A 12,245-nucleotide genomic window follows, 5' to 3' on the forward strand; every position below is an offset into this window, starting at 1 on the left:
GAAAAGTGTTTGCAGTGAATGCATAGAGGAAAGCATATTCTGTGGCAGATCCCATATGTTTCATAGAGCATATATGTCTCCAGTATAATCCTAAAAACCCTTTCGTACCTATGCTTCTAATTTCGGGATTTAACATCTCTTTTTTTTTTTCTTGATTTACCTGGCTTTTCTTGTTCCAGTACTGCAAATACTTTGCTTGAAAATTGTATACCAAGTTTTGTGATTCATGTTCTTAATAGGTATTGTTCCATAGTATATGCTCTTTTCAAGGTTTATAAATACATTACATAGTTCGAGTTCTTTCATTAGGGATCAAGTGAGAGGAAAAAAAGACTAACATATGGTAGAAAAGCATTACAGGGTAAATCTTCTATTGGCAGGAGACGCCGATGACTCATATATTTTGTTATCATTTTCCTCTGCCAAAGGAGATTTGCCTCGCAATTTTTTCCTACCGTTATTCATTTCTCCAAACTACGATATAAATAGAAAATCAAGATTACCCTAGCAATTTGTGTTAGACTCGTTGTCCGGGTGTAAAAAACCTTAATGCATATAGTGATAAAGTTGACTTAACAGTAATTATTTTAATATTTTTATATAGTGATAATATTCGTACTTTTTATCTTCTTTAAAGTTTAATTATTGCTTTGGATAAAAGAAAATTGTGTAATTGTGAAACTACTACAATTTACGAGCTAATATCTAGTTTCGTGTGAGATTTCTACCTAGAATGTTACTTGACCAGAGAGAAGTAATTGAACTTATCAATTGTAGGTTTGTCGTATATGAACTTCTTAACACAAACAAACAAATAAAGGTGACGATAGGTGTCAAACATTCACAAATGAAGACACAAGACAGAAAATTAGAGTTTAGAAAGAAACCTTCTCAGATTATACAACATATTAAATGATTAGAACCTATATGCCCAAAAGAAAACAATATTTTAACACTGCAAAACAAAGAGAAAAAAAAGAGACAAAAGTTTGTGAGTTTTTCAAATAAACCCTGGAGAGGACAATACCATGGATCTTCCATTTCTAAAGAATCAGTTTCTTCTTAGAGTTATTCGTTTATTGAAAGTGTTCATTCATAACCTTTACAAGTTCATTGTCAAACTTTTTGGCAAGTCCAAAGATTTATTTCTAAAATTAACCATCTTAGTTAACACTTAACAAAGGCAAAACTTTTTGGCAAGCCAAACTCATTCGGGACAAGGGACAAATTTAACAAAGGCAAAACAAAGAAGGAGATTTACTATCACATGTGAATTGTTGTTTTGTTATCGCCAGAAATGTCTGAAACCCGTTTTCATTGTCTGTTATGCGGAAATTTCTCTTGGTTGAACTCGGAACAAGGCCATTTGACATCGTCAATATGTCATCAAAGAAGTTTCATCATCATGAAAATGTTTGTATTTTCTCTTTGAGTTTTCTCTGTATGGTCACTTCTATGATATAAGGGTATCTCCAACGGAATTATAAGAGTATTACAAGTGGGCCTCTTTTAATTTTCTGGGTTTAAAAATTTAAAAACGAGTATAACTCCACTCATCCGGTATCACTGCAGTAAGCCTGCTGAACCCGTATGACTGGTGGCGAATTATCATTGGATTGTGGGTTGAGGAGAAAAAATTGTTTCGGTGTATTCTCTTTTCCGATTTCTTTTGGTCTAAGTTCATTATTGGAGCTGCATTTTGGGTGGAGTATGACTACTGTGCCAAAAAAACCAAATAATATTAAAAAAAGGCTATGAACCTCTCCCATGAGGTTTATTGTTGGAGATGCCCTAAGTATAACTCATTTCAAGTCAATTAATATCAATCAAATAAAGTGTTAATTAAAATATTAATCAAGTAAAGTAGAACAAAACTCTATGAAGCTCTCTTTCCCAAAAAGAAAAAAAAAATCAGTGAGACTCGAATAAAGAATACTCACTGACTGAACAATATTGAGGGCATAAAGGATTATTCCTTAAGAGATTTAATTATTCGTACGTAGGAGAGATTTTATTCTAGATCGGAAGGATAGTGCCATTGAATATGCTTCTCAAAATGTTATATATAATCAATACAAACAATTATTTTTTAGTAGAGAGTGAGATATATGAAAGATATATGGAGAAGGTGCAAATGAATTACAGGGAAAGATCTCCTTTGGCATGGATCTATTACTTAATTCTTGCATATGCATATGTGTTTTATGGTGATCTCTATGCCAAAGGAGATTTGCCCGGTAATTGTTTTGCACTAATGTTTTATATAACTATAATTATGGATAGTCCGATTTATTTATTTTTTTAGTCGAAGAGGACACTAGTTCTTGGATCTATAGCTTGTAGAAATCTAATCCTGACTTTAGAGAAAACCATTGAATGATATCAGGCTATGTTTGGTTATATATGCTCTAAGTACAAACGAATAGTTTTGTCTTCTCGCATGGCCATCAGTAGCTGCTAGTGGTTGGATGAAGGTCTTCTATTCATGAAGAGGGTAAGTGAAAACATTGGTTACTTACGCAATTAATTATATTTTTTTTCAAATTAAGTCGTTTCTAAGACATTTTTTTACTATCATATATAACAATAACATACTCATATGTGATTGATTCTCGGAATTTGATCACATCCTCCCCTAATTAATTTACTTTTATAAAGAAAAAAAAACACCCTAAATTTTGAGGCGATAATCGGATGAGTCCGAAACTACCATAGACTATTACACAATCCGTAAATTAAAAGATGGAAAGGGGCAAAATCGGAATATGCATATGTATAAAAGGCACTGCATGGCAATTTGCAAATTTCACAGTTCGATTATAATTCATGCTTTGCTAAGTGCAATAAGCGAAAAAGTTTCCCCCTTTCGATTCCTCAGGCTTTTCAATTAGGGTTCTTCTTTGAATCGAGTAGGAGCGGAGGACATTGGGATTTCTACGTTGGGTATTTCTAATCGGAACCCTAGTTTTCTGTAACCAAAAACCATGGCTCACAATTCAGACGACGGAGATTATTCCTGGGACGATGATTCGGAGTTGGAGGAGGAAGAAGAAGAAGAAGAAGAAGAGCCGAGAAGGAGCCGGAGAAGATCAAATTCAGATTCCGCCGGTCGAAGAGGCAAGAAAAGGAAGCCTTCGGGTTCCATATTCATAGACAGCGAGGTCGCTGTAGATGACGACGACGAAGAGTCCGAAGATGACGAGCAAGAGGATGGTAAGCGACATTGAATTCTCTTTTTTTTTTGCAGATAAGAAAATTGATTTCTAAATATAAAATTTTGACTATCCTGCTTCTTTGGCTTGTTCTGTGTGAAATTTAAATAAACTACAAACAATTGTTGATCATAGGCAATTAATTGGTAATTGTAGGTTTCATTGAGCATGCTGCTGAGGAAGTTGATCATAGGCAATTTAACAACGAACAATTTCGTCCTCATGTGAATGATGAGGATGATCTCGAACAGTTCGATAATCAGTATTTTCAAGAAAGGTATTCTAGGCTATACAATGCTAATGAATATGATAATGAGCATGAAGAGCTTACCGACGTTGACCAGCAAGCGCTTTTGCCATCAGTTCGTGACCCAAAGTTGTGGATGGTTAAGTGTGCGGTAGGCTTTCTTGTTTCTTCTGTCTCTGGAAGTTTAATTCTTGTATGTTTCTGTTCTGTAATAGTAGAGCATTGGTTATTCTTGAATTTGCACAATGAAATAACAGATTGGTCGTGAAAGAGAGGTTGCTGTTTGTCTTATGCAAAAAGTCATAGATAGAGGATCAGATTTCAAGATCAGATCTGTTATTGCGCTTGATCATCTTCAGAACTATATATATGTTGAAGCCGATATGGAAGCTCATGTCAAAGAGGTATTTTGATGATAGCTTAACCCTGCTTTTTTTCTGACTAGATTTTGAATCTTTGTTGATTCGTTTCCTCGTGTGGTTTAGGTTATCAAGGGCATGCGGTATATTTTTGCAAATCATAAGATTTTACTAGTCCCGATAAAAGAAATGGCAGATGTTCTCTCTGTCAAGAGTAAAACAATCGATCTATCACGAGATACATGGGTTAGGATGAAACTTGGGATATATAAAGGTGATTTAGCTCAGGTACGATCACAGTCAACTTTCATGTGCTTTAACTTACATAATTAAACTTCTCTGAACCTCGCTGAAATGTTATAAGTTCTTTACAGGTGGTTGATGTTGATAATGTGCGTAGGAGGGTCACAGTCAAGTTAATCCCAAGAATTGATCTGCAGGTTCTAGCCAATAAGCTGGTATGAGTAACAAACTGTGGTATTGTATTTGTGAAACATGGTTGTTTAATTTAAGAAGCTTTCTATTTTGGTGTTAAAAATTGTTTTGGCCTTCAATGGTTGATATATCTCGGCACATTTTTACTTGGGTATTTCTAGGAAGGAAGAGAGATTGTGAAGAAACAAGCTTTTGTTCCACCTCCACGCTTCATGAACGTGGAGGAGGCAAGGTATGTACTTCTATGAGGAAGCAATTCTATGCTAGTTAGCTCTTTGGAAGCCATTCTTTTTGGGGACTCTTTGGAATTTATGAGAATTGAATATTTGTAACGTTTCTTTAGGGAACTTCACATACGGGTTGAGCACCGACGTGATCGGATGACTGGTGACTACTTTGAAAATATCGGTGGTATGCTTTTCAAAGAGGGTTTCCTGTACAAAAAAGTATCAACGAAGTCGATTGCTGCTCAGAATGTTACACCAACCTTCGATGAACTTGAAAGATTCAAGAAACCAAGCGAAAATGGGGAGATCGACTTTGTTGATCTCTCGACTTTATTTGCGAATAGGAAAAAGGGTCATTTCATGAAAGGTGATGAGGTTATTGTTATCAAGGGCGATCTAAAAAATATGAAGGGTTTGGTTGAGAAAGTAGATGAAGAGACTGTTCTTATAAGATCAGAGCTGAAAGGTCTTCATGTAAGCATCCAAACTCTTTATCTTTTCAACAACACCATATATGTTTCTGAAATGTTGCAGCCAGTAAAATATATATGACTACTGTTTCAGTATCCTCTTGCTGTAAATGAGAGAGAGCTTTGCAAATACTTTGAACCTGGAAATCACGTGAAGGTTGTTTCGGGCACCCATGAAGGAGCAACTGGCATGGTTGTCAAAGTTGATCAGCATGTGCTTATCATTCTGTCTGACACGACCAAAGAACATGTAAGGAAATTTTTGTGCAAGTTTTGCCTTCATTTCTGACAAGGGTAATTAATCACATATTCACATGAGGATTGTATGTATATATAGATCCGTGTCTTCGCTGATCACGTCGTCAGGAGTACAGAAATGAGTAATGGTGTCACAAAAATGGGAGACTATGAACTTCATGATCTTGTGCTTCTAAGGTAAGTTGAATGCCCAACCACCTCTAGTGATGACATTTTTCAGTGTATGAGAGAGCTTTATTTTACACGATGCAGCAACTTGAGCTTTGGAGTAATTATAAAACTTGATAGTGAAGCTATCCAGGTAAGTTACTATTTGTGGATGCAATCATACAACTGTTATTAGTCAACATTACGTTGCATTTTCTTTTCACAATCTGTAGTAACTCTGTTTTTGACTTATTCAGGTTCTTAAGGGGGTTCCTGAAAGACCGGAGGTTTCAATTGTCAAACACGGAGAAATAAAGTGCAAAATTGAGAAGAAAATCAATGTGCAAGACCGTTACAAAAATGTCATCACGGTGAAAGATGTTGCCAGGGTCATTGAGGGTCCTAGCAAAGTGAGTTCCTTTGCAGTCTGGTCTCTTTTTTTTTTGCTAACAAACTCTATAATTACCATTGAAGTTTGTTAGTCTTATACTAATTGATTCGTTTCTGATAGGGTAAACAAGGTCCAGTGGTACAAATCTACAAAGGAGTGTTATTTATACATGACCGGCATAGCGTTGAGCACACTGGATTTATCTGCGCTAAATGCCAGTCTTGTGTTCTTGTTGGTGGATCATATTCTGGCGCTGAAAGAACTGTAAGCATTTTTTAGCAGGTTTAGCTATTTTTTTTTTCTTTCTATTTTCAGCGAATAATAGTTTCAGTTTCTTGGTTACCTTTTCTACTCCAGGATGATTCCTTGTCAAGGTTTGGCAATTTCAAGACACCAGCCCTGGTACCTCCGTCTCCAAGAAGATTTCAACGGGCAGACTTGGGATATAACTGTATGTTGAGATTTTTCATGCTATATTTGGTTGTCACTAGGAGTTCTTGTTAAAGGGGCAATGATTCCAATATATATATATGACTTATACTAAAGTTCTGGGTAGTTCAGTGATCTAGTTTGGAAATGGATCTAGTTAGAATCGTTCATGGCTTAGAAACTTTATGTGTAAATGCAGCTGGAGCTGGAGGAAGACATTGGGGTGGAAGAGGAGGAAGGGGTAACGATCTTTTGGTCGGTGCTTATGTGAAAGTTCGTGTGGGGCCTTTCAAGGGATATAGGGGTCGTTTAGTAGAAGTCAAAGATAAGACAGTGCGTTTGGAACACGAGGCAAAGATTGTGACAGGCAAGCTCTCTTCTACACACTTTTGGTTGCTGCATGCATGTTGAGTGTATTCTAAGTCTCTTTGTATGTACGTACAGTTAATCGGGATGCAATATCAGTTGCAACTGATAATGTAGCTACACCTTCTCAGTATAATATGGGAAGCCAAACTCCCATGCATCCTTCACGGACTCCACTTCATTCTTGTATGACTCCAATGCGGGATTCTGGAGGTTTGTATAACCTTAGTTATTTTTCAGTTTTGAGATCCAATCGTTTTTTATTTTTTGGGTCTCCACTTTTGATAAGTTTATGTAAAACTTCAGCTACACCTATCCATGATGGAATGAGGACACCCATGCGTGATAGAGCTTGGAATCCTTACACGCCCATGAGTCCTCCTCGGTACGTCTTTGTTACGAGTGCGTTTTTTGTTTGTTTTTTTTTTATCTAATTTAAGAAATATCTCTCAAACTATGGTTGTTGATGTCTCAGGGATAACTGGGAAGATGGAAACCCAAGATCTTGGGGAACAAGTTTACAGTATCAGGTCGGCGCGGGATCAAAGTTTTTGTAGGCCCTAGGGCAAGATTCAAAAATAGGCTTTCTGACATAAAAACATGTAATCGTTAGGCTTTTTCTTCGTTATGTTTTTCCTTCCTTTTCGTAGATTCTTTTGCAGCTATTTGTGTTTTTAAAAACCTTGTATCTTCTTGAATCTGTGAAAAAAAAAGAAAGAAAGAAAGAAGTAGTCATCACAAAAAGATATATGCAATCACAAAAAACGGTTGTTAGGGAGTGGTAGTCATGCAAAATCATGGATAACAGTTTCAAAATCAATAGTCTCTAATAAAGTCTTTTGGAAGGCAAAAATGTCTTCCTGATCTACATACATACTATGTGACTTTTCAGAGATGGTACTACAGTTGTCCATACAATTTGGTTTGGTGCTATTTTAGGTATATTTGTCTTAAATTCTTTGATTATACTGCGTAGTCATACGATCACCATAAACAATGGCGAAGCTTGACATGCACAAAAACATAAAAGGTTTTTTATTGTGAACTTTAAAATACTTATTGATATTCAGTTTTTTATTTATTGATATTTATTTATAAATGCGGTTTAAACATATTTATCTAGTATTTTAAATATACTTATAGTCTTATTAATTATATACATCAAATTTTTATTGTGAATTTTAATTATACTTATTGATAAATACTTGATATAATTTAGATTACCCCGCATTAAGGGAGCCTTATCTAGTACTCCAACAAACCCTTAATCCTTATTATTTTCACCACCACCTCTCTCTCTCTCCATTAGTCGATCACACGAAGAAAAATCCGATTCCGGCTATGGAATCCCTATTCTACTCTCCTGAACGAAGGTAACTTATATTATAAAAACCTCAAACATAAATTTTCTCTCAATTCGTTTTTCAAAAGTTACCATTGTATATACCAAGACAGATTAATATAACAAACTGTGGATCTCCGTCTCCATCACTCATCACCTTTTTTTTTTTTTTTTGTGGAAGCCAAAGCGATATCGAAGAAACTCACCATTATCTCGAGACAGAAGATAGTGCTACATGTGTTGGGATGACTACGACTTCAGAGAAAACAGAAAAGGAAATCATCGACGCATACGAAGTTGCTAAAGGCTTTTTCGAAGAAGCTGATCACATTAAGGCCTTGGAGACAACCGAGAAAACAATATCTGATCATGGGATTATGAACCAATTCTGCTCTCCTCACCACCAACTGCAAGGTGATATCTTCTCTGAGTTAGCGAGAAAGACAGATATCACCGACATCAAATGCGTATACTTGTTTGCTTCTGTCGATTCGTATTCAACGTCTACTCGCCTGTGTCCTCAAGATGTAAGCTCCTTTTGTGCCTGTGCTCGTTCGCTGATGGAATTGGGTGATCAGCTTGGGATAAACAAGTTTTATAAGAAAGCTGAGTCCAAGGCAAGACGAGGGTTATCCTCTTTAAAGAAGATGATGCTTAAGCCTCAAGAAACTGAAAATTTGGAAACACAACTTCAGTCGTTGATAAATCTTGCAACAGTGAAGATGAATAGCAATGCGACTGCGACTGCGTCTGATACAATGGCTAATGATCAGATGGAATCGGGAAAGCAAGAACAGGGGAAGGAAGATCCTTATGTTGATCGTATGAACAACTTGTGGGGTAAACTGGATGGAAAGACCAAAAGGGAATTTTTGGTAGTAGACACTAAAAGTCTTTTGGACTACATAAAGAATTTGTGTGGCAACAAAGTGACAGAACATTTTGCGAAATGTGTATACAGTGTGGTCGAGGATAAACTTCGATGGAGATGGTGGAAGTGCCGCATTTGTCCTCAGGTAAATTACTGTTTTACAGATTACAAGTGGCACATCTTAGATAACCACGTGCACAAATTTCAACCCCGAAGATTCTTTACTCGTCCTAAGTGTGTGGATAAGGTTTTGGCTGACATGATATGTTGTGGGAACTGGGAGCCTGTGGATGTAGCTAAGGCAAAAGATCTTATCATGAGTAAAACTAAGCGCAGGGAAAAGTTTGCTTATGTTAATGGATGGTGTAGTGATTGGCCTGTTGCCAATGATAAAAAGCGGAAAGACATACTCAAACAGTTTTCTCATCTTCTTAAATCTTCTTGCTCCAATGAGAATGATACTCTTCCATGTAGCCTCTGGGATTGGTTGATAGATTACACAGAAGAGAATCTGCCACTATCTCAAGTTCCCGGGAGCTATCTTGATAAATGTAACTTCTTTGAGAACCCTCAGTGCATCTGCTTCTTAGATCTTAAGAATCTTGAATACATTCTCGAATATTTTAGACAGCTCATCATCACAGATGTTCGCACAAGATTAGTGTCAACAGCAGTGAATCGGTTTTGGGGAAATTCCTTGGTCAAGGAAAGAATCGATCTTGAGCGAGGAACTTGTAATCTGCTTCTGGATGAGAGACTGTTGTATGAAGGAGAGCATCATGATTTTGATGACGACACAGAGGCAGTAAGGACTTTTAATTCAAGTAAAATTTATGAGCATGTGATACCTAAGGGTGATAAACTCGTCTCTTGGGTTCTAGACTGCCCAGCAATCGATACCGATTTTGTGTCTCAAGTGGTGGAGGGTATAGACAATCTTGAGATATGGTTAGCAGTTTTGAGAATAGTACGGTGCACAGCTAGGAAAGAGGAAAGCTACTATAATAAGAGAGACAAGCTGATAACCTATGGTAAGATGTTGGACGAGGCTGAGACCACTTGTGACAATGAAGACAATAGGAAGAATGCTAATCAGAGGGTAAGATACGCGTTGGTGCTTCAAATGTTGTGTGAGGCGCGTCAAAGGCAGGATAATGCTACCACATGTTGTCTCCTAAATGTGGTAAGAGATGTTCTTCAAGGGGCGGAATCTCCAAGATTTGAAGTATTAGAAGACAAAGAGTTCATGGAGTGTATATCCGGGCTCTCTACTATCCAAAATGATGTTGTTAGAGAAAGTCTTTTAAAGCTAAGGAAGTCGCTCAACGACAAGGTATTTTATTTCTATCTGTGATTTTCATTAGCTGCTGAGGTATTATATATATATAAGACCTCCATGCCCTTATGCCCTGGGCTGATAAAAACAAATCTTGGGGGAGTTTTTTTTGTAGTTCCATTTGATCGATTCAAAGATTCTTCTGAACGAGTGGACGTACAAAAAGCTACATGAATTCATAGAGCTTTCAGCAACTGAGAATCGCGTAGTGATCCTTCCGTTCGTGAAGATGTATTTACAGGTTTGTCAACTTGGGAATTCTATCAAAGACCACTCACTTGGTGTTGAATTGTTTCTTAATTCGAACTATATTTATACATGTGTTCTCTCGCAGGATAAACTGAAGAAGACGATGAAAACACATAACAGAACGAGGCCAGTTACTACAGAAGCTTCTTCTAAGAAGGGACGCAGGTAATGGAATCCTGTCAACATGTTTTGCTGTTGTTATTTATTTTTATTTTTTGTTTTGCTGTTGTTATTTATTTTTATTTTTTATTTTAGTTAAAGTGAGTTATGTTTTTGAAGCAGGGCTACAATCTTGGAGGCTTCTTTCTTAGAAGATGAAGAAAAATCTTAGAGAAGGAGTTGTTTGAAAAACTGCCTTCTACGTTTTTGCAATATCGGAAAAACTTTGACTCTTAAGGCAAATTGTAGTCTGGGAATTTCTAAATTTGTTTTACGATCAGATGCATCATATATTTTAGGCATACACAAGCTTTATTCCCTTTCAATGCATATGTGACCTCATTTCTCAATATTCTCATGAATCATTAAGTTCATAGAATATGTCTGTTTTTTTGCTTTTCTTATTTTTTGTGACTTGACTTTGCAGCTTTTTTTATCTACTATTCACTACTTTTAAAGATTAAACAAGTAGAGAGATTAACAACAAACAGAGATTAAAATAACATATGCTTAGACGTCATCAATAATGAATCGAGCTCTAGATGAAATCCATAGTCTCTTTATCTAGACGCAGGTAACTTATTTACCAAAAACCTCAAACATAATTTACTTTCAATTATTTATTCAAAAATTACCATTGTATGCATACCCGAATGCTGTGCAATATAGATAGGTTCACGGAAGCTTAAGGCGCATTAAAAAGCAAAGATATTTTCAATATAAGTTTTTATAAAATAAATATAATTTAGTTTTAAACAATAGAAAATTTTAAACAAAAGGGTAGTTGGCTTAAAGTTCGCGATCCATGATTAATTGGCAAAAAAAAAACCCCCTTGTTCCATCGAATGGCAGCCATCCGGTCTCTTTGTCTACAGAAAATGGTCCAAGTCCCTGACAACATCCGGTCTCTTTCTATAGGTTCTTTTCTTTGTGAGTTAGGCTACTTAGCCGATTACGCCTACGGGATTTGTATCATTTTTTTCTCCTGCAATTTCAATAGTAAATCAGTTAGCAAATATTTTTTTTTTTTAAAAAAAATCTTTCAATAATCCTTTTCACAAAACTCTTAATTATAATGGAGATTTTTAATATTCTCTCAAATTGATAATTGAGATTTATATAATTTGTGCACAATATACTTTTTTTCAAGTTGAATAAGCTTGTGCATAACGCCGTTGTGTTCAATTTTATTAAACTTATATTCATAACAACTTGTAATTGGAGATCTAGCTTTATTTTAATTAATAAAAGCTAAAAAGTTACAACCCAAAAAAGAAAAAAAAAATTAGAATTGGGATTTTCAGTTTCCATTTTGGTTAGGTCTTTTGATTTCATTTTTTCAAAAATCTAACTCCAAAAAAGAAAAAAAAAATTATAAAAATTATATTATTGTTATAAACAAATGGATTTCTAGTAACCGGCCCATTAACCATCAGGTTAATGTCTCATGGCCCATTAGGATTTCTGATACATTAGTTATGTAATGTATATATACACTGCTTGTGGAAATAATAAGACGAGAGTTTTTCCCTTAATACGTTATCAGCACGAAGCTCAACTTCAAACGATCATATCTCTCAAAATACAAGGAGTTAGAAGGCGATCTACATATCATTTTGAAGCCCTGGAAGAGAAAAATCTAGTGGTGAAAACCGATCCTCAATCCGACACCAGACGCGCCCTCAAGACTCAAAACAATCGGCGCTGTCTCACCTTAGCGGGTGATTCTTTCCAAGCGATGAATGAG

At 36.0% G+C, this 12,245-nt stretch overlaps 2 protein-coding genes across 2 annotated transcripts; both read left to right on the forward strand.

Annotated features, from left to right (window-relative positions):
• The first annotated feature begins 2,984 nt into the window (after positions 1–2,984).
• On the forward strand, positions 2,985–7,154 carry LOC18026994 (putative transcription elongation factor SPT5 homolog 2). Its single transcript, XM_024148206.1, has 17 exons — positions 2,985–3,213; positions 3,369–3,610; positions 3,717–3,863; positions 3,945–4,106; positions 4,193–4,276; positions 4,415–4,485; positions 4,597–4,954; positions 5,045–5,200; positions 5,288–5,385; positions 5,461–5,509; positions 5,613–5,765; positions 5,867–5,982; positions 6,124–6,197; positions 6,375–6,542; positions 6,620–6,754; positions 6,848–6,926; positions 7,017–7,154. The coding sequence occupies exons 1-17, from the start codon at positions 2,985–2,987 to the stop codon at positions 7,096–7,098; spliced, it is 2,403 nt and encodes an 800-aa protein (XP_024003974.1). The 3' UTR covers positions 7,099–7,154.
• A 728-nt stretch (positions 7,155–7,882) lies between these two features.
• On the forward strand, positions 7,883–10,670 carry LOC18026995. Its single transcript, XM_006410501.2, has 5 exons — positions 7,883–7,914; positions 8,065–10,087; positions 10,206–10,331; positions 10,425–10,504; positions 10,622–10,670. The coding sequence occupies exons 1-5, from the start codon at positions 7,883–7,885 to the stop codon at positions 10,668–10,670; spliced, it is 2,310 nt and encodes a 769-aa protein (XP_006410564.2).
• Positions 10,671–12,245: the final 1,575 nt, after the last annotated feature.

Source organism: Eutrema salsugineum, unplaced genomic scaffold (assembly GCF_000478725.1).
Source record: "Eutrema salsugineum unplaced genomic scaffold, Eutsalg1_0 scaffold_10, whole genome shotgun sequence".
NCBI classification, from domain to species: Eukaryota; Viridiplantae; Streptophyta; class Magnoliopsida; order Brassicales; family Brassicaceae; genus Eutrema; species Eutrema salsugineum.